Source organism: Charadrius vociferus, unplaced genomic scaffold, assembly GCF_000708025.1.
Source record: "Charadrius vociferus isolate BGI_N301 unplaced genomic scaffold, ASM70802v2 scaffold173, whole genome shotgun sequence".
NCBI classification, from domain to species: domain Eukaryota; kingdom Metazoa; phylum Chordata; class Aves; order Charadriiformes; family Charadriidae; genus Charadrius; species Charadrius vociferus.
Genome location: NW_009648369.1, coordinates 1,283,231 through 1,306,647, shown reverse-complemented (window position 1 = coordinate 1,306,647; position 23,417 = coordinate 1,283,231). Strand labels below are relative to the sequence as shown.

The 23,417-nt window shown below is 38.0% G+C and overlaps 1 protein-coding gene across 1 annotated transcript in view; it reads right to left on the bottom strand.

Annotated features, from left to right (window-relative positions):
- The window catches only part of ATAD2B (ATPase family, AAA domain containing 2B), an 88,719-nt gene that overhangs the window by 18,584 nt on the left and 46,718 nt on the right, over positions 1-23,417 (bottom strand). Inside the window, exons 17-24 of the mRNA XM_009885343.1 lie at positions 18,678-18,989; positions 13,895-14,027; positions 11,742-11,928; positions 10,904-11,089; positions 10,094-10,229; positions 9,583-9,779; positions 6,883-7,042; positions 3,087-3,209 (exon numbers count right to left, since the gene is read on the bottom strand). Coding sequence (XP_009883645.1) covers positions 3,087-3,209; positions 6,883-7,042; positions 9,583-9,779; positions 10,094-10,229; positions 10,904-11,089; positions 11,742-11,928; positions 13,895-14,027; positions 18,678-18,989 — 1,434 coding nt within the window. The remainder of the gene's footprint in view (positions 1-3,086; positions 3,210-6,882; positions 7,043-9,582; positions 9,780-10,093; positions 10,230-10,903; positions 11,090-11,741; positions 11,929-13,894; positions 14,028-18,677; positions 18,990-23,417) is intronic.

Below are 23,417 nucleotides of genomic sequence, written 5' to 3'. Positions count from 1 at the left end.
CCTGGATGCAGTCCTGAGTAATGTGCTCTGGGCAATCCTGCTTTAGCAGGGGAGTTGGACTAGATGATCTCTAGAGGTCCCTTCCAACTCTGAAAATTCTGTGATTCTGTGACCTCCCTCGACCTGCTGGCCACACTCTTCCTGATGCACCCCAGGACGCCACTGGCTTTCTGGGCCACCAGGGCACACTACTGGCTCATGGTCATCCAGTTGTCCACCAGGACTCCCAGGTCCCTTTCCACAGAGCTGCTCTCCAGCAGGTCAGCCCCTAACCTGTACAGATGCATGGGGTTATTCCTCCCCAGATGCAGGACCCTACACTTGCCTTTGTTGAATTTCATAAGGTTTCTCTCTGCCCAGCTTTCCAGCCTGTCCAGGTCATGCTGAATCGCAGCACAGCCTTCCACTGTGTCAGCCACCCCTCCCAGTTTTCTGTCATCAGCAAACTTGCTGATGGTACACTCTATCCTTTATCCAGATCATTGATGAAGCACACTGTGACTTCAGTCTTAACATTCAAGGCCTTGCTTGGACATCTCTTGTTGATATTAAAAAGAAGTACTTAAGGGTTCAATTCCCCACCTCTTTGTCTCATACACTGGTCAGGCAACAAGGCTGGCTGCCCAATTCAGCATGATTTCGTTGGGTAGCTCCACTCGGGCAAACAGCCTGGTATAAGCAACCATTTGTGTGCTAGTTGCACAAAGCTTTTGGACAGCAAGAGGCATAGTTTACAGCGCTTATACAGTTTTCCTCAAGTATTTCCTCATTAAAACATTCCATTATTTCAAAATATACTCTTACTATGAAGCAGACGGGAAGGAGGAGGATCTGGGTATCACTTCTATACCTGATCATCTGGTAATCAATCCAAAGAAGAAACCAGAAATCCCTTAATAACATTGTGGACATTCAATCAAAAGAAGAAAATGCAAGTATATGCCTTGTCCAGACTGTTCCAAGACAGGGTAAATGTCAAAGTCTAGACCGGTAGACGCACTGTGATTTTGCTGATCTTCTGTCTTGCTGAGCATATTCTCTAGAGCAAAATGGAAGTAATGGCAAGGTTGATCAGCATTCACATCCCTTCGATCCATTACAAAGACCAGTGCCAATAGTACATGCCTGAAATGCCATCTTCTTGATGTTCGACATCACAATCTTTGATACAACTCCTCATCCAGGGATAGGACAATCTCTTGTGCTTGCCTTACAGCATGAAGTTTCCTCAGACCTCAAGACCCTGAGACATTTTTCTTTGTTCATAACCAGTTAATCTTACACAGCTTCTTCCACACATTCCAAATCTTCTGTCCTTGCTAATCCAGTAAGCTGGCCAGCTGGGCCAACTGCAGAGCTCACCACCACAATGTGGTCCAAAGGCATCTTTGAAATGTGATCTGTGACACTAAGTTTCTGTGCCAATGCATAGAATGCATTTTGAAACCTGTCCGTTGTTGTGCATGAGTTGTTGCCACTCACAAACAACTGGTACTGCTAGTTACCCACCTATATCTGAAGGTCCACTAACCAGCATCTGACACCAATAGTATCTCCTTTTTCTGATTTAACAAGTTCATTGTATGACGCCAGCCGCCTTAATTATGACTCCTGGAAACACACCTCTTTCAACAGGGTCTTCAGGTTTTGCCCCCAGAAATACATATTACTTGGTCACTGCCATAAAGAGAAGGGCAGCGTTCCAGTTAGCTCTTGCGAGACTTGCGAGGAGGGACTTACAAGCTATATAGTCACTGTCTGTAACAAAAACCTCTTACAGTTACTTTAACCTCGGAAGCAATAACCTTTAACAATCATGGGGGACTCATAATGGATAATTAACTGAGCATAGCTCTCAGCGCGACACTAAGGACAGAATTGTGCATATTCTTATACTTCTAATAGAAAAGTACAGAGGAGAAATGAAGGCATTATATTAGTTTGATTTTACAACCACAGTGAATTACAATTGGTTCTCTTATCCACAATTCAAGACACACACTGGAAGCTTGTACAGAATTAGACAAAAAAAATGCATGACTGAATGGGCAAATGAAAGGAACTGTATCCGTTTAAACCTGAAGAAGAGAAAGCGTACAGATACTTGCAGAGTTCAAAGAAATTTATTAATAAAGGGTATTCAATCTACTGATAGAACTATTTCAAGAACCAGCAGCTATAAGTTAAGACCAGCCAAATTCAACCTAGGAATCAAATAATGCAATTTTTTACCAAAGCATGAGGCAAAGCAGGAAACAACTTGCCAAGGCAAAGCTGAAATTATTGAAATCAGTAATCCCTAAATCAGCATGAAATTTTGTTCTAATGTTCTAGTCCAGTGTTTTTCAACCTTTTTCAATTATCAGAACTTTAAAAATTTTCCATGGAGGTACAGAATCTTTCGTGTAAACAGAGTCCTATCGGGAATAGTTTGGGCTTTTGATTACCTTATGTGGTCGCTTTAGAAGCTATGCACAGACTTGGAGGTCTGTGGACTCCAAGTTGAAAACAACTGCACTAATTTAAACAAAAATTAAGTCAGTGATGTCCTCCAGCACAGGGGGCCACATTTCCTGATTCTGGACGATTACATTGTCAACCTTATGCTCCCCTCAATGTGGATGTAACAGTTGTTTCTTAATCCAAAAAAATCAACTGATTATCACCAAAAGTACACTTGTGCACATGCCAGGGTGAACTGAAAATCCACTGTTTTAAATGCTGTTTTCCCTAACTATAATTGTTATTACACTGCACTACATGCCATTTTTAGAATACAGCCCTGGTTTCGAAACATCTTCAGTTAGTACAGCAATCCCAACATTCACCCGTTCACCATGTTCTACAAGACTTTTTGCACCAATAGGCAATGCGTCCTTCTTTTGTAAAGAAGGATGGTGCCTTATCAGACCAGTTCACACAGTTGGAAAAAGTAGATAAGTTTCAAGCTCAGTTACCCTTTAGCATGCACTGCCTGAGTCTAACGTGCATTCCACGTTCCATTAAATTTTAGTTTTGATACGGACATTTGTAAATTGTTTTCTATCCCACATATGTTGCATTATAATAAATGAAGTTAAATATACCTCTTTTTCTTCTCGCTTCCTTGATTTCTTCACACATCTTATTAAATTCTGGATCCAGTTCAGCAGCAATGATAGCGTGAGCAGTGTCCTTCAAAGTACAAGCTCTATGTCTAATTATTTTATCTAGAAAACAGGACAGCACACTTGTTAATTTTATCACAATTACACAAATTCTTTACCATTTCTATGCTGTTCTGTATTGTATATGACAACACTGATACAGACAGAAGTAACTGGGCAACGCTATGAATGTATGAAAATGTAGATGGATCAACACCACAACATGCTTAACAATCATAACGCAGCTATTTAAGAAATACCAGAGTTTTCAGAAGTATAAATTGTTACTTTAATCAACATGGCATTTATAAACAAATTCAATCAGTGAATGATGAACACACCTAAATCAACTTGCAATCCTTAGAAATTTGCCAGAATCAGCAGGTATGCCAGTTTCTACAGGCAGATCTACACAGTATAAAGGAGTACAGTGCAGAGAGTCCCAAAAGTAACAAGAAACTTGTCCAGGAATTAATTTACCCACCGGGGTCTAGGAACATTCATACAATTATACTGTGCAAAAAATCACACTGGACATCTCCTGAATCTGTAAGGTAGACCTGGCTTGCTTGTATTCCTCCCCTGTTTTTTCTTTTTTAACCTTAAATTATTGCTTCATTTTCATTTAACAACTGTTAAAAAATTTCAAAATTGTGCTAAAACAGGTTATTTTATTGCTTAAATTAAATAACTCCTTCTCATTTTAATCCATTCAGAAAAACTGGAAAGAAACAAGCCTCAAGTTTGCTCCACTTTCATCTCTACTTGGGGAACAGGACAAAAAAAATATTGCCCACACTGGAAGCCTAAATGCCACTCATGAAAACACATTTATTCGGAGAAGACCGGTTCCCATACCTTTGAAGCACACAAAAGAAATTATTCCAACGCTGTTGAAATTTGAAAAGTAATTGTAACTTAATAAGGAAGCCCGTATCTGGAGAAAACTGACATCTAGACTGTTGCTTTTCAATTAAACCTACAACACTCATTGTTTGCTTTTAGTACAAACATATTTAATTTGTCAATTCATCCATACTGAATTATTTTTTCCAGTTGATGGAGGTACTTCAACAGGAAACATCAACATTAATCTCTACAACATATTATACAATTAGCAGATTTAATCTGTTTTAATAATCACTAAAGACAACAATTAAGAATATCAGTGAACATTTATTAAACAAGGTTTGTAATTCTAGAAACAGCAAATTTTACAGCTGGAAAAACTGCTGAGTGAAAAAGAACATCCAGTGTTCCAGCTCAAATGAGCCCTACATATGTTTTCTGGGGAAATCTATTGCCACTTAATTGACTGGAAACTAGAAGTTTTTATCCACATATATTTGTGAAACATTATGTTTTATGATCACAAAAAATATACTGCATTCTTTGCAGATGTAATTTTGCGATATCAGACTTCAAAAAGTTGGTCAGATAATAAAGTTTAAGATGCCCTCACAAAAGAAAGAAAAAGGTTAAAAAAAAAAAGAAGAAAAAAAAAAAAACCAAAGAAAAATCAAATCAAGAGTATTTGATTGAATTACTACTTTCTTCATATCCTGTGACAGGCAAGACTTTGTCACAGTCAGTGCTTCAAAGAAGCAAATAGTATTATATCTAACAGACAATGCTTATGTTTCCATGCCTTTAAGAACATTTCCTGGTCAAACAATGGAGGGCAAGAAAAAAAACCAAACACACTATGTTACTATATAACCTATCTGAAATTTTATACCAAAGGACAAGGAAAAATAACCCAAAGAAGCAAATTTTGAATAACTACACTGCATATAAAGCCAGCTAGTCTGGCACTCCAACTGCTTTTTCCAACTGAACAACAGGACAGAAGCAGGTATACTATGATTCTTCTGCAAATTCAAGCACGAAGCAGAGGCAAGCATATACGCCCAGCTTTAAAGAATGTGAACATTTATAGGTTAATATTTAGTTAATGCATCTGAACGCATGTACTGCTTACTCCACATATACATAACGTGCTGTTTCAGCAGTGTATTCATACAACAGCTCAAGAAATCTTGCATGGCAGAAGAGCAATACATCACCAGTTGTTGACAGTGCAGAGGACAGAACTATCTTTCATTACCTACTCAATGATGAGAAACTCAAATCTAAAACTTAACCTAGAAATAGCCAGATCCATTTTTCCCAGCTCAGTCCTGATGGCAAGGAAAACCAAGATATCCCTATTTTGGTTCCCTTAAATATATTTCTTAAGACTCTCTCTCTGTAGACAAGCTCAATGAAAATGTCTGCCACTAAATGTTCCCCAAGCTATCTTTGCTATTTTATGTTTCTGCCACACTGAACCTGCAACCCGTGTTGTTTATGATCCCGAGCAGATCCGACCTTACAAGTCCCATAACACCTGCTCTAAAACTTCAAAAAACCTCTTCAGACTACATTTCCTAGAATTAAACAAGCAAGCCCAAAGATCAAAATGGCCTAAAAATGAGAACAAAGAGTATATATTATTGTCATTTTTCCGAAAGCCCATCACTAAATCACAAACACACGCCAGTCACATGTAGAAGGTATGTCTCATAGTCCTCATCTTCTAAACCGGCACTCTTCAGAGACACTCAGAATCCCAAGTGTCCATCAAGGCTTTGACTAGTTCACATCAATTACACATTAGAAGTCCTCAAGAGTGTTATCAAGAACACAGAAAATCTTTTGCTGTATATTATCAATGTTTGGTTTTTTTTTTAGTTGTAAAACAAAATGCATCATAAATTGAAAAAATAAAGCTTATCTTCTACAGATACGAACCAGCACCGGGTTCCAAAGGCAATGTGAAACAAGTCTAACTGTTTGACCAGACTATATTGTCTCTAGTCCACACAAGACCTTTGCAAAGGTCTCACAACATCAAAAATTTGAGAAGCAAGAAAAATAAAGAAAATCAGGTTTTAACCCGGTAAAATGATTTCACAAGATTTAATGAAAAACTTTTTAACACTTAGGATTACACTTGCAGATGGACCCAGATTTCCAAGTATCACTTATATTAAATACAACTACATTAAAAGGGTGCTTTGTTGTTGGTTTATTGATGAAGCTGCCAATGGAAAGGCTTTCTTTTGGCAATGTACACTGTAAGGCAGCCCTTGCAAAGAGTGCACAAGATGTTCTTTCCTTAGTTATGAGCGTGAACAGCTTTTACGTGCATTTCAACCTACAAATTCCATTTTAATTGAAAGCATCCCATCCCACTTTGTCAAGACAATACCTTCTAATCTCTCCTAATCAGCTGCAACTGACTTCCTTGCCTGATGATTTATCCTGTTCTATTTCTATCCCCAAATACATAGTTCTTAATTTCTGTGGGTGAATTTAATGTTCTAAGCCAATGTGGAAATAAAGCAGGCCACTGCCAGATTGCATGCAGGATTCTCTACAGAGCTCTCCAAATTACATTGGGGTTTTGCTGCATATACAAATTCTATTCACTGAAAAGGAGCTATCAAATTCAAAAAGAACTACAAAACCTAATTTATTAGAAAACAACTCTGAATGCTGTAGCTCTCCTGCTCTTACAACATCCCCCAGTGCACGACATGCCTCGGAACACTAAAACCACAGACACTTAGGACTTGCTTATCCTAATTATCACACAGCATGCGGTTTATTTAAATGCCTGAATAGTAACCAAATATGTGATGAAATACCAGGGTTTTGGGTTTAGGTAGGCCAAAATGAAGTAGGCTCTTACCTCCAGGATCTTTGTCTGGATTGTACTCCAACGCATTGCTGCAGATCAGGTCAATATCTGTTAGGAAATCCTTGGCTGTTAAGTAGTTGTGTTTATCAATTTTGGTTATTACTGTTGACAGGTCCATTGGCTCTTTGATAACTTCAAGGTAATCTGAAACCTATAAACAAACAGCATACAGAAATGACACAGGACCACATGCATTACATTTGAACATTGCCAATGTTACATCTTTACACTCTTACTTATACCGCATGCTTAGCTCTAATTCATTAACTAAACATTAACTAACAACAGATTTATCTTGAAAACAGAAGTTATATCAGACTAAATAGGACTTCCAAAGCTACTCTTTCTTCATTAGATCACCAATTTATCTTTCAAAATTAATTTAATGGTATTTTTGAGGCAAAACATTTTAACGTAAATGTACTTTTATGTAAATGTAATTTTATTTAGACTGTTGTTGTGTTGGGGTTTTTTTGTATAGTGTTATAGCACTGTCTTGGGTTAGAAAAGCAAAAAACAATCAGACTAACTCAAAATGCTAGGAAAAACTAGGGGAGCTATATTTTGTTCACCTTAAAGGTATAGTTCCCATTAAACTGAACAGTCAAATTATCAGCTTTAAAATATCTTCTATTGAATAGTTCTTTAAATCACTCATTCAACAAAACAAAAATCAGGCTTTATCAACTGAAGACATTAGATTGACTGTACAGGAGGACAGTCTAAATAGAAAGCCTAGTGTAAGAGTTCACGATGAGCCTAACTCGTAACTGGAGATTTAGCATCCACTAGGGTACACTAAAAGTATTTAATGTAATTAATGGTACCATAAGGGGCTCAAGCTTGATAGTCAAATCCATGAGCACAGCTGCTCTAACAAAGTTCAGCAAAAAAAAAAAAAAAATCTATGAATTTGTTATTTACTTCAAGGAAAAAAACCCTATACTTGAATGTTTCAATGTGATTAAGATTATAATCAATTAAAAATACTGGCAGCCTCAGAAACAGTATTGTGTTTCTTCCTTTTGAAATCACCCACGTATGACAGTCCCTGCCAAAATAGTGAAGAGTTAAACACATATTCAGATCAAGCCATAACGGCTCCATAAGAATTTTTTTTTTAACCTGTAGACATTTATACAAAAATATATTAGAACATAAACTAACATTAATGCAATACTTCAGTGGACAGCAGGCTATCACCTAATTCCTTAAATATACGCATTGAAATTTATGATGAAAAATTAAAATGGCAGAAAGTCTCTTTTTGTCTCCCTCTGTGGAAACATGATGATAATTGCTTCAGTGATCGGAAAGCCAAGCCATGGGCTCCCTTTTCCTGTTAGCACATCATCAGAAAGAATCTTCACTGGAAACTGTAAACATTGCTGCAGAATTAGTCAGGAAAATCCTTAACTTATCACATAGCAGCATCCTCCGCAACACAGGTAGGAGTGGAGCAAACTTAACACATTTTCTAATGAAGTCAAGCAGACGGGCTCTCATGGAAACAGACAGTCCTGTGCTTAAATGCACCAGGTGGGACAAAAAGGATTACATTTATTTCTAGTGATGCGATATATTAGCAGGGGGTTTTGGCAAGTCTTTAAGTAACAAATTCACATTTCAATTCTTTCCATCTGCAAAACAAGGATGGTAATTTGTTCCTACTTTACTTGCCCTTTAGACCGCAAGTTCTTTGGGGAAAGAAACTGTCTTTACTATGAGTATGAAGCGTTTCCTACAACAATGGACCTCCCAAGCAGTTTCATAATAAAAATCAAAGTTACTGCTCAGACCATGCTCACATTGTAAGCTGCCGTATTAAAGAGCTCTTGTCAGTCTTTCAAAAACAGTCAGCTACAAAACACTGCAGAAAGCTCAAATTAAGAGAGGACTACATGGGCCCATAAAAGATGTCTGTTCCATCCTGCCTGGAATTTACACTGCAAATCTCCTTTTTACAATGCTGTACTTTTAATGCCCCATATTCATCTCTTAGTGTCTTCCAAATGAGATGCTTCTCTTAAGAAGAAATTAAGCATTTCTTTTTTAATTAGCAAGCTTGCAAAGCTTGCAGTGGGCCAGCATCTGATCTCAAAGTCAGACCAAACACAATCCTTTTCATATAGCAGCACCCGAAAATAGATTTGCAGATTGAACTGTCTCATCAGTTAGGTGTGCACGCTCCATAATCGACCAGTTAATGCCTTATAATGTGCTACCATCTGTGATTAATGGCATCCACGAGCATTACTGCTGAAATTATTCCACAATACTATTAATGCTGAATACATTACAGAACACAGATCACCTTCCCAATATTATCATGTCTATGATTACAGTGTTGTAAAAGCTTTTATTAAAGAATTATATTTATGGTTTCAAATATTTCAAGAGCACTGGTAAGGATAGGAGTGATGGCATTTTTAAATGCTGATTTCAGTTATAAAATTGACAGGAACGCACAAGGTTTTTCAATAGGTCACTCGTATAGCCAAAGAATGCGCTCCAACTCCTTGCACCACAGCTGATGAGGCTGCGACTACCTCATCAGCTAAAAGTCGGCATTTCAGAGGGGAAAGATCACGGATCAAACATCTATTTTTCTCATTAACGTAGCCATTTCCTTTTTTTAATTTATATTCTAATAGTTTCAACTTCATTGTTTGCACATTACTGAAACAAGACCTCTTCAATATCCACCGGTTTGCTGAAGATGTTAAAGCGTTTGTCTGTGGCCAGCCTCTTGGTAACATCCCTGAGAAACAACCGCAGCTCTCTCAACGTGTTCTCTTCCTGGTCCTCCATTCGCTGTTTTTCTGCTTCTGACAGCTCACGGGCTGGACATGGCAGTGCAAGAGGAAGAACTTCCAGAGCACGAAGAGCTAGGGAAAAAAGCAAGAAGTCAGACAATGGAAATATTAACAACACAGTCGCTCTTGGGATTATGCCACTCCAAATTTCATTATATATTTGATTTCCCTCATCGATCTAACTATCACTGCATCCTTAAGCCCACAGCTCTCCAATTTCCAAAACTGGTAACTGTAATGCACAAAATTTAGTCTAGGCATTGATTAACACTGTCAAATGTTAATTACACTAACTGTCATTCACCCACACCTTTTGAAAAAGGAAAATACCATGAAAGAAAACATTCAGATCACATTATTATTGGTTTTACTGTAACTTAGTTTACCAGCCTGTTTCCTTCTTGGTGGGGGCATCGCTGCCTCATCAAGAATTAACCCTTTGAAAAATCGCAATCTGTCTTCTTCACTTGGTCTTTGAATATAAAAAACCTCTTCATACTGGATTCTGAAAATACATTTCACCTGAAAAGAAAAAAAAAAGCCATATGAAAATTGAGCCCCCACTCAAAAATACATGATTAATGACCACATTAAGACAATAGTCACAAACTTTTCAAAATTAGCCACAGGAGAGAAGACAGTAAAGTCTACCCAAAGCTGCATCCACAGCCTAGGGAAAACAAATACTTGTAATTCTCACTGAACTTTCTGTAGTAACTAAACTCGGCAGTATCCCATGATCCTAACAGTGGCTACCTCTGCAGTGAAGAGAAGAGAGAGGGCAAGATTAAAAAAAAAAAAACAGGGGGGGAAAAACAGAGGGGAAAAAAAACAAAACGGAATTCCCCTCCCCCATCCTGAAGTCCTGAAGCTCAGAGGACATAAAGCTAACGGTTACGTCTTTAGACTAAATCTGCATTTAATTACACTGGAGTAATTTGTCAAAATGAACAACTGACAAAATGAACAATTTTGTCTTCTCAGCAAAGTAACACAGAGATTATGAAAATCAGTAATATGGACGTACACCCCTTATTAAAGAAAATTACAATCGTTTAATTAATATTACATTTTCAGTTTGACATATTTTAAATTAAGTTAGAAAACCAGTGCAAAACAGAATGTTTTTACACAATCAAAGCGTTCTGAAGAGCACACGCCCCCCACAACACCACCTCCTTCCACAGCAAACTTACCTCTTCAGGCAATTCGCTATACATGGACTCAGAGGTAGACAGTAGAAATATAGGGGAGAAAGATGGTATATCTTGCAGCAAAGTTAGAAAAGTAGCTCTCACAGTTTCACTGACAGCTTCCCACCAATCACCAATATGAGGCATGTAAACAATACTTGGTACTGTTCTTCGAGCTTCGCGAAAGATCTAATTAAAAGAAACAGTGGTATTTAAAGTAAGAAACTGATTATTATCACTTGTGAGTAATAAAAATTCTTGTGGAATAGAAAATGACTCAAGTTTGTGGTATTTTATATACAAACGTTCCAGTAAAATAAAATTATCTAATGACAAAGGCTTTCTAAACAAGTGTTTGTGACTGTTAGCTGCATCATTCCATTATTTTAAGTTAATGTGCTAGGGAGACTACAAACAACTACTTGTCATATATGTTTTAAAACCTTGCTAAGACCGAACAATCAAGACGAAAATTAAGCTGCTTTGCAATCCATGCAAAATCCACCACAAACTGTTTTGAAGCATAAAACACTTAAAACTAAGTAACCGAACCCAGAACCACAGCACACCAATTCATACACAAGCTAGTAAAATGAAAATCAGGAACTACATTAAGCTTACTTGACATTAGGTATGTGACTGAGGGGGCAAGTTAAAAACGTAATTACTCTCACTAGTCAGCAGAGAGATTTCAGTCACCCTCCAGAGACTCCTTTCTTTTAAACACGAAAATAGAAGGAGCCTATGAAAACTTGGCTTTTAAGTTACATTCCAGTTAGCTGCCTTTATATTGATGCAGAATGACATAATTTACTCATTACAAGAGAATCTGAAACGTCACCTGTGCACACGATTCTTCAGGCGTTTTGGCACTGACTGAATAAAGTGCTGGCAAATCTAGCCTGTGTACAGAGAATTTTTCAAGAGTGTGCAATAGTGCTGGAGCAAGGTGCGAAGTCTGACCCGAACCTCTCTCTCCAGATAGCAGTAACCTTGGTCTGTAAGAGGTTGGCTGGTGGTAAGCTGACCTGCAGCAAAACAACAGTTACAAATGACAATTAACATGCTGATGTTATCAATGGATGGAGATATCAAATAAGATTTTTTTTAGAATCCAAAAGGCCTTCAGTAATAGGTAATAGTTTACTACAATAGCCTTAAAAGATTAGTTAGTGTAACTCCAGGATACCTCAGCGCTACATCAAGTCGCAGTAACTCAAGCTCTGTCTGTTCTTTGATTTCAAAACAATTTAATTCAAATTCACCTGTGAATATACATATTCACATATTAAATTCATGAAAACTTTGATTATAATCAGTTTATTTAAAACAAATTCCTCAATCACATAAAAAGACTTAAGGGACTTCCAGTGACCATATCTATTTAATCCAGCCTAGTTCAGTCCTAACAATGAAAACATCTCTTCAGTAGCCTCAGGAATCCCAGGTCAATCCATTCATCCCTTAAAGTGCTACCTAAGATTTCCAAGAACCACCTAACATTTCAATACATTGTTTATGTAAGAAATGGGACCTGAAGTAGGACTGAATAAAAACACTATTCCTCTTCTATTCCAGAATATTCATACGCTTCTGTTCACAAGATTTCCAGAAAGAAGAAAGATTTTAAAGGAAAAATTGCAAAGGTAAACTTATTTTTTGTTTTTGCTGTTGAGAAGAAATACTAAGGAGTCCATACAAGGATTTTGGGTTTTTTGTGTCGGTTTGTTTTAGGGGACTTTGCCCTGTTTTGGGGACGAGGGAGACATGAAGAAAGAAGCATTAGGTTTTTCCATTCAAAGTCTTTTCCATTTATAGAAAATTTATTATGAAACAAAATTTTTTTAAAATTAATTTTCATTTTCTCTCATTAAGGCATTTTTATCTGCACATCAATCAGCTCCGACAGCGAAACAAGACTGGCTGGGTTTATTTCAGGTTAAATATTTTGTAACAGCTATGAATATTGCTGATCTTTGGCTTTTCAGTTCTGGTGGCGGAGGTTACACACACAGATAGCAACCAAAAATGCTCAGAAAGATAGACTAAGGGAGGCTTACATAACTTATGAAAATAAACATACTCTTTGAGATTATTATATATAGACACACATCCACACAAATACGTATCATTGTTTTGGGTTTGGGTTTGTTCTCCTGCCCCCACAACAAAAGCTAAAATTTGGCATAAAAATATTCAACTATGTACCTCAAACTATTTGAACTTAAATCCTTTTTTTTAAGCCTAGATTTCCGTAAATGCTGTTCAGGTATCACTCTTTAGCACAAAAATTTTAGAAGTTTTCCACAAGATGGCTCTACTAAACAGTACTACCACTGAACGGTTCTCCTAATCTTGTTTTCTTTATTTAGCAAACTCCCTGCAGAACCCACCACACAAAGTAGTCTAAAACTATTCTTAATACAAAACAAAGAAATGTTAGTTTATTATTGTTAATTACTGTAGCTAGTCCAATTTATACAGGAAAGACTCATCCAAATTTCACACACGCTAAATTCCCATTCCCCGAAACATTCTATGAAAAAAAATGAAAATACGATGTCAGGAAGATGTTAGGAATGCTGAATGAATTAATTATATAATGCACCCAAACATTTGCCTACACTGAAACTCAACAGTATTTTAGACCAAGGAAAAGCAAACTATCTCTCCTTTGGATATTCCTACACACCTCCCTCTTCCCAGTTCTTAATCTTTCAAATCAAAATGGCTTGTTACAATTAAGAACTGGCATTAACATCCTTACTTCTAAGCTACATTTGACTGTTGCAAAATATTTCTGATTACTGTGTCTAGGATGTGGCCTTTCCTAAGACCATTCACATATCTAAAACTCTTGTCCATACACTTACACATTGCTATTACAGAACACCATACCTACCACAACACAAAAGATCATCTTTGTTACCTCTCCTGATACAAGAATTTCATTGTTTTATTTATCTGGTGATATGCATTTAGAGAAACACTCACGTTGTAAAATGAAGGTAGGGTTTATGTATAGCAGCTGATGACTGTTTCTTTGGTGATCCTGAGTGACAGCTCGTCTCAAAAATTGATGAAGCATTCTCATCTTCACTATCATCTAATATTAGACTTGGTACATCTGTTCCAAGAAATATATTAATTAGAACCTTATCACTTCTAAGTACACACACAACAAACAAGAAAAGACATTACAATCTTCATGTAAATTATAACACATTTTCAAATGTAGAAAAAATGAGTTAAAACTGTCTAAATATCAGAATACAGAATAATAAGTACTTATTACTTCAAAAACCAAAACAAATTAAATATTGTAGAAGTCTAATCATCACTTCAGTTTATTTTTAAAACCATCAAGCAGAACAAGTTCGCAAATACAACAAATGTTTAACTTGTTAGGAAATGCTTCCTTTGGTTTTATTTCACAGCTAGAGGTTTTTCAAGGATAAAGTTATAAAATCTCTAATTCCTCAGACTATAAAGAATTTTGTACTTATTTATTTGTTCTAAGTGCCCAAATTTTTACAGGTACACTTCTTCCAAAATTATTCTCAGCATGACTACCTAGACAATGTATATTTATGAAGAATTGTTTTCCACCCTCTGATAACCCACCAAAGAACACCAAATTACTTTTTAATCAAAATCAGTTCAATTCATTCAACGTTCATATACTATACGTTAATCTATTTTAATTCCTTTGCTAATATAGTACCATAATGAACTGAAGTGCTTTCTGCATAGACCTTCAGAAACAAAAAGCTAAAAGACTGACAGCATTTGAAAGACTGCAGGGACAAACAACTGCAAAAAATACAAATACGGCATTAAACCAAAACAACCAGTTGACAGTTGAAAATCAGGTACAGCTAAACTAGCTATCGGAGCTGCAACGGGACTAAGAGTAGACCGCTGTGATTTGACAATGGGAAATAAACTGCTACAAGCTCTTTATTTGCCCCAGGAAAGGAGTTTAGTTGATATTAGCCTAAGCAAGCCACTCATTCTCATTCCCAAAGAGAAATCAGTCCACAACGACAGGATGAAAATGGTCACAGCTACTCAGCTGTACAGTGAGAGCAGTGCAGAGGGCAGATCTCCTGAGGAACAAAATGCTTTGCGATAGATGGGCAGCATTTCTGAGAGCAGCCCAGAGCAGCACACTGCTGTTCAGGGCAACCACCAGACATCCTAACAGTACCACAGCCACTTAGAAAAATGGACTGCTGTGAAATGAAAGTGTAAAATACAGAAAGATCTAAGGGTTATTCGCAAATATACGACCCACTGCGTGATTTGCCTGATTTACATGAAGCTATGGCACAGGTCCTGCTACACTGATCAAACCACCACCACGGGACAAAGGCATCAACTTCAAGCCAGCATGAAGTGTTGGACAGAGATGCCATTTCAAGGCCACTAGAGATCGGCTCCCAGGAAAAATTGTTAAGAGACAACAAAGGTTCCCTTAGTTAATTGGCTGTGTGATGTAAGAAACTGGATTCAGAGTAGGCTGGAATGATATTCTGCTGGTATGGGATGAGGACATGTCACATCCCTTGGCAAGGCATGATGCAATCATACAGCTGACAATCATTCCTCAGAGGGCAAAGATGAAAAAGACTTGCAGACCCCAACCAGTGGCCAAAAGCTAGACCACAGAAAGAAAGAGCAAGGCAGAAGCTGCGGAACATTTAGCTCTGGGCAAGGACAGAGGCCCTCAAATCAGCTGGACACAGACAGGCCTCCTAACTCCTCTTGGCTCACTGCAGTCCCTAAACAGGTAGAATTTTGGCTATACCAAATGCAGACTACATGGTAAGTCCTATGCTCATGCACTGGACACAGTTTTTGCTTCCTAAAATATATAATTATTAAAAAAGGCAACCCATCGTTTAATCTCAAGCATCAAGCCTCTGTGACATCCTTTGCTTGAGTGTCTGATTCACAGAATTACAAGAAACAGAAATCATTAGTAGACTGCAAAGACAGGTAGAAAACTAGATTTGCAGACTGTAAGCACACCATTAAGCATCTGCCATATACCTGGCTCTGAATTCAAGAAAAACCAAAGCAATAGTGTGTAATCTACATTTACACTTCAAATCACTGTACATGAAAGTGGATTTTGCTGTTTTTAACAAAGATTAAGCTTATTTTTCAGTATTTTCTTAGGTTTAAGGGGGTAAGAAGAAAAACTAAGGTACAGAGGAAAATTCAAAAGAAACCTCAGTTCTTCTACCTTCAAAAGTGATTATCTACAAACGTTCAACAGTAGCCATAGCAGCAGAATTATCTAGTAAAACTACTACTTAACTCAATCAATGCTTCCAACTCATTTTGTTAGCAATAATGACCAGTAATAAATAGGAATGTAAAGAATGTAACCAAAGAAAATATTCCGAACTAGATCTATGCAACAGAGACATCTAATTCAATTCATCAACAATACTGAAGATCTTCAAATTGAGCATTACCAACAAGCTAATAACATACAGAGAGACTTAAGCATTTTAAACAACTTTGGCTACGAGAGCCTAATACAATCGAGGGAGCCTAATCTGATCTAACTGCAGCTGCAAGCCAGCTCACCTCCCCCTACCACCACCACACGCTCCCAGGTCCCATCTCGTGCCAACTCTGACACTTGTTAAAACTTCCAGCTATCCCACAGTCAGCAGAAAACTAACCTGACAAAAATACATCATTTTTGGATGAGTTTTCTGGCTAAAATGTTTTAACAAAGGGCCTGACGTACTAAAGTAAGCACAAGGGATGGAGCAAAAATGCACAGCTGGGCTGGGGGAACTGCCGCAGCCAGAGCAGGGATCAGCTTCAGCTGCCCGGGCTGCAGGCTGAAAGTGTGCTCTGGAATAGGCATGAAAAGAAAGTGATGGCTGTCACAGATTTGCTTTACGACTGGGCTATTTTCAAGTTATTCACACACAACCACAAGTATGGTTTACACAGCTTGGGGGGGAGGAGGGATATCCCAGATAAGAACAGTAGAAAATAGTATGCCAGAATAAGTAGGTATCAAAGATATCAAGATACCTTGTTTGATATTTAACTTCCAAGAAATAACCAGGGTAACTGTTACGGTATGTCTCAGAGAACAGCTGGGTAAAAATCAACCCAGAACCTATTGACTCACTGCCAGTCAAAACAGTCAGTCACATTCCTTCTTATTCCCTGCTTCCTCAACGCACTCGCATCGCTCCCATTGCAGCAGGGTTCTGGCATACATCTGACCCCTTAGCGAGTTGGTTTTACTCACTAATTTGGCGAAAAGCTAACGTGACAAATCAGCAAATAGTTCTGCACTTGCTAAGCCAGCAGAATCAACTCAGAGGACCGGGAGCGCATCAGGCCAGTTCAAGGGGAGGGAAGCCTTGGGACTTTCTCGTTAACCAGTAGAGACCATCAGCTAAACAGTCTCACCCGCTGAGCTGCGACCTCCCCATAGCACTCCTTCCCTGCCTGCTTCTGCACCATCAACAAGCAAAGGATTGGGGACAGGTAAATGACACTCAGGACGGGAGCACCAATGTCAGGCCCTAACACACTGAGTAACAGTGTTCACTCTTTTCTTTTGTTCCACTGTATGATTATAGGGTTGTGATTAATGGACCAGTGTCAAGCTGGAGGCCTGTAACCACTGGTGTCCCCGAGGGGTCAATACTTGGTCCAGTCTTGCTCAATATATTCATCAATGACCTGGATGAGGGGGACAGAGTGTATCCTCAGCAAGTTCGCTGATGATACCAAACTGGGAGGGGTGGCTGACTCTCCAGAGGGCCGCGCTGCCATCCAGTGACCTGGACAGGCTGGAGAGCTGGGCAGAGAAGAACCTAACGACGTTCAACATAAGCAAGTACAGGGTCCTGCACCTTGGGAGGAAGAATGCTGGGCACCAGTATGGGCTAGGGGTGGATCTGCTGGGAAGTAGTTCTGAGGAGAAGGACCTGGGGGTCCTGGTAGACAGTAAGTTATCCATGTTCCAGCAATGTGCCCTTGTCGCCAAAAAGGCCAATGGAATCCTGGGCTGCATAGGGAAGAGTGTGACCAGTAGGTCGAGGGAGGTGATTCTCCCCCCTCTACTCGGCACTGGTGAGGCCACAACTGGAATACTGTGTCCAGTTTTGGGCTCCCCAGTTCAAGAGAGACAGGGAACTGCTGGAGAGAGTCCAGCGCAGGGCAGGCACAAGTTGGAACATAGGAAGTTCCGTTCCAACACACGGAAAAACTTCTTTACGGTTCGGGTGACAGAGCACTGGCACAGGCTGCCCAGGGAGGGGGTAGAGTCCTCTTCTCTGGAGATTTTCAAGACCCGCCTGGATGCAGTCCTGAGTAATGTGCTCTGGGCAATCCTGCTTTATCAGGGGAGTTGGACTAGATGATCTCTAGAGGTCCCATCCAACTTTAAAAATTCCGTGATTATGCCCCATTGTTCCTTGTATTTAAAATGTAAATTACTTGTGGGTCTTTTTTTTTCAGATGGCACTCACACCTATGGGATCTTGGCCTACATAGGTCAGTTTATGAAATTCCACACCAACTTGGAATCAGCAAAAATAATTAAGCAACATCCAAAAAAATTCCGTGATTATGCCCCATTGTTTCTTGTATTTAAAATGGCAAACTGTCTTTACGTTCTAACGTAACACTGAACCAAATACACATCAGTTTTAAGGCTAGCACTTGAAATCTTTCCAAATTGAAACAGCATTTGCAAAAAAAAAACAAAACAAACCTCTAACCCACATACCTTCACTTTTGTCACCCTGGCTAAATTCAGCATGAGGAAACACTTTGTGTAAAACCTCAAGAAGGTTAGTGAAGGTACGTTCCAACAGTGGTCTGATCACAGGAGATAACGCATGTCCTGAAGATGTCACAGCACGTTGAGAAGCAGGCACGATATTCTGCATTGCATGATAAAAATCCTGCGCGCTGAGAACTACCGAAGAAACATCAAGCTGTAGTTTCTGACTGCTCACATAAATCTGGGGATAGCGTCGTCTCAGGGCAATCAAGGCAGCCTCAGTGCAAAGTGCTTTTATGTCAGCTCCACAGTACCCTAGTGCACACAAAAACAAAAATATCTTCCATGAAATAGCATTGCTGTGCTACATGTTATTTCAAACATGCTTAAAACGACCAGTAATACTTAATTTTCAAAGTCCAGAAAGCATCTGCCAAAAAGTGTCAGGTCATAATCCAGTGAGTGTTGTGTACCAAGAAATTCTGTACAATTATATATACTGAAATACAGTAAGAAATGAATTCCACATTGAAGTAAAAATGACCTACATTTTCACTATATAGTGCAATATATAGTGTATTTTCAGCCCAGTGTTATAGGTCTGTCATCGCTCTTTCTTCTTCCTTAATACTGTCTAAAGAATGCGTGCAATTTGAACAGGCTAGCTCCTCTCCTCCTTTTTTGCTTTAATATCTCTACACAAATATATTTTTTAATAGCTAGGTAATTTGTTACACTGGATGAACATGAACAACTTTAAACTTTTACAGACTGAGAAAATGAGCAGTATAAAGAAAAACATTTCATGAGTAGAATATGGAAGAGATGAAATCTCTTGTTAAAAAAGCATGCTGTGGATTCTTGGAAAAACATGAACTTTTACTATCAAGAAAAACATTTCAGACTTCTCAGAGTTTCCATAATTTTACTAATACAACCAAAAGAGTAGAGCAACTATCAAAAAGCATTAGCATTTTAATTCAGCCTAGCTTCTAAATATCTACAGGTGGCTACCTATAATTGCTTAATCATCATTACTGAAAAACACAGATCTGATAATTATGAAATACTGAGAGACTTAATACCTCTGTGTCTTTTGCAGTACTAATGGTTTGGAGATTTTCCCCAGAGCTAGAAATTAGATTTCAAATTTTTCCATATCTCTCAGCAAGAAACATTAATATGCCACTGTATTTTGTAGCACCATAGCTCCGTCTTTCAAAAATGTAAAACACTATTCCAGTGGGAAAACTCTTTTAGAGAATTATAGGCACTGTAGAAAAACGTGTTGCATTGAGGTATCACCACACAAAAGTTCATGGTTTTGCAACAAAGTGTTTATAGAAGCTAATTAATCAATTCTTTAGTTAAATCATTCTCTATCTCTGGTTTTAACCAGACCTCCTCCTCCCCACCAGGTCTTACACCATTTGCACTTTTTCTACGCTATTTTTGTACTGGTCTTTTGGCAGTACCAAGTCCCAAAACGCCCGTATGGTTTCTCTCTTTATCCTCTGATGTTCTTTCAGTGCTGCTGCCACATGTATTTTTATAAGAACCATACAGCAACGAGAAAAAAAGTTGATTCAATAAACAGTGTTAAAAAATAAAAAAGAAAGCGATTAATACGGCAGATAGACAATTTTCCACCCCCATCTTTCAGATATATAAATCTGGGGGATAATAATAAGATATACCAAGTTTTCAGCTATAAAGATGACTTAAATTGGCTGAGACTTTAAATTTCACCAAAGTTTCTCATTTCTACTTCAAAAGAATTTTTAAAAAGCATAAAAACCCTCAGATGGAAGATCACCATAAATATCCGACTCCTCCTGCAACTTTTAAACTAAGCTTTCTGTTTTTATAAAAAGGTTAGTAGAAATAACGGTGCAAACTTGATGAGCACACACAGTGACTGTTATCTAAAAAGCATGTAGCAATTCACATTCACAAGTTACTTGAAAAAAATAAACGTGACATTTGAAATATGTTCAAATACATCCACTATATTTGTCAATAGGCAACTAATCACTTTCAGCACAAAGGTTTTTTTGCGTGTTTGTTTTTTTTTTTTTGCACTAACCCCCATCATGAAATCAAAAACACGCAGGCACACTCCATCAACCATGTGAACCCATTTGACAGTAGCTACAGGTGCATCAGAGAAATCAAAACCAAGGTTTTTTCCTCTAAATTCTGCTTTGTTCTTTCAGTATCGGGTATCACATTCCCATTTAAACTGGTCCACTCCTCATCGAACGAGCATACTGGAATTAAGCAAAAAAATGGAGGGGGACAGACACTACCTCGAAGCTTAAATCAAAGATGTGCTGGAGATATATAGCACCCTGAATGCCTGTCACCTTAAAAACTAGTTTAGCATCTTCATGACAAAAGATTCAGCAGCTCAGGAGCTATATCCTTTCCAATTTTTCTATTAATAAATGCTGTAATATCACTTTCTAACAGTCATTTTAATCACCGCTTGTACATCTCCAAAGAATTGCAAAATTAGGAAATAATAGCCTGTAGCCTATTTTTAAAATTAAATTCTCAGGTGATCAGATACACAATTAGTCTCCATTTCTACTTTTCATTTCTCAGGAGCAATTACATTTGAAGAGTAATAATTGGTGTCTCTTTTTGAGGGACTCTCTTGTGCATACTGTACATCCATTTCAGTGACAGGAAAACTGCAAAAATCCTGTATCTTGTGAAACTAATATTAAAGAGCTTTTTATTTCTAAGAAGTAAATGCACACCAATTAAGAGGAAGAAAAACAAGAGTAAAGTATTGTCAAAGCAAAATAGAATATATCATGCCAAGAGTAAATAACCTGAATTTATTATTGCCCAAATTGACATTATAATATAAAACCAAGGTTCAGTGCATTTGCTTCCATTTTTGAAGCATCTCACAAAGGATGTTCAATTTGGCAGGCAAAATGTACTGGAACAACTTAACTCAGCTCAAAACAAATACTCTTGTCAAGTAGCCCATTTTGTTCTACCCATCACCACCGCACTCTGCTAAACATTTCTGAAGTAACAACTTTTAAAGAGCAGGACAGCAAACAAGCAGATTCCCACGTAGGTTTTTGAAGAATGCACTTTGATCACTGAAATTTTAAAGTCATACTTTTCCACTTCTACTGCACAGAAATTACGTCCGCTCTAAAATTTCATCTGCCTGGTATTCCATAAATATCTACAATAAACAGTTAGGGAGCTAGGTCAAACATTTAGGTGAACAATCTTTACTGCTTCTTACAATTTAAGTCATGTAACTCCCTACAATTCCTAAAATGGACTGCAGGGAAAGCAAGTTAGCGAACAGCTTAGCACGATGAAAGAAATGAAAAATAACTATTATGGTGGGGTTTTTTAAATTGCGACAAATGTAAACACTAACGCCAGAACTTCCCCCTCCATCATTACATTATGACGGGGGAAAACAAAAATTCTAACAAAATATCATTTTGTCACAAAAGGCTCCTGCAACAATAAGTACAGAACACTTTTAACAAACATCTTGAGAATGATGGTTTGCTTCTCTATAATTCTAGTTAACATTATTTAAATAACCCTTATTACATGGTAAAAAGAGTCAACTGCAAGATGACAGATGGAGGAATTCACACTTTTTTGGTTGCTAATATGTTTTGTTTCCTACAAGCCTGAGTTAGGAGGTACCAGCCTCTCTACCTACAGAAAGATATCATTCAGAACAATGAAGTAAGTGCAAGAGATAAGAAAAGACTTATAGAGTTCAGGGCCCATCTCCAGTACGCGCTTCTATGGAGGAAAAAACATAATAATTACTTGAGTTTATTGAAGGTACTAATAAGACATCAGTGTGTGGTCTTCTGAGCAACTCCACGCTCTCCCCAAGCTGCTTCGCTTTGTCTCACACACATTGCAGTTGTGCGGCAAAAAAAAGCGGGTTCTTTAATTCTCACATACACAGAAATCTCCTAAAAGGTATGCAATCCGTAACACCCGGGACAAAAATCAACCCTCAGGAAATAACCTAGTTTTTGCAAGTCCTGGGGCTTTTCCCTTCTAATTTCTTTATAATTACACCCTTGGATCTTAAAAAATTCTGAGTTGCACATACATCTGCTTCCCCAAAGTCATTTACTTTGGTAGTATTTGAGCAGTTTTCTTCATTAGGATCCATGTGCTCGCAGTTATGTGTTGCCAAGTTTGCTGAACTGGAGAGAGGTATAAACCATGCTGGGAAAAAAACCTGTCAAGCCTAGGCAGCTTTTACTTGGGGAACAGGGGGTGTTGTTTTGGGGGGCTTTGTGTGTTTTTAAAGAAAACCAGCACACAAGATAACACAGTATAAACCGTATCAGTGCGACAAGTGCACCAGTGAGTCTGATGTGCGATGCCCACAAAGAATCTGGAAAGTCTGTTCAAATAATCAGTTGCCACAGATTTCACTTATAGAAATGATGAGGCAATCTCAAGATGAAGAAGATAAACATGTCTTACTTCAGCTGTTTTAAAAAGTCCTTGTAATAGTCAAAAGGTTTTAATCTTGGATGTATGAAAACATTTAAATTCCAAGACACAGAATGGAGGCAATCAAGTGCACAGTAGCTGGACAGTAGGAAAGCCGAAGAAAACAGAAAAGGGTATTTTCTTTTTGTTAGCTGACTTTTCCACAGAACTGACAGGCTTTACTGAGCACAAAGAACATCTTCCAATCAAACCTACAAGTGGCTTTCCCTA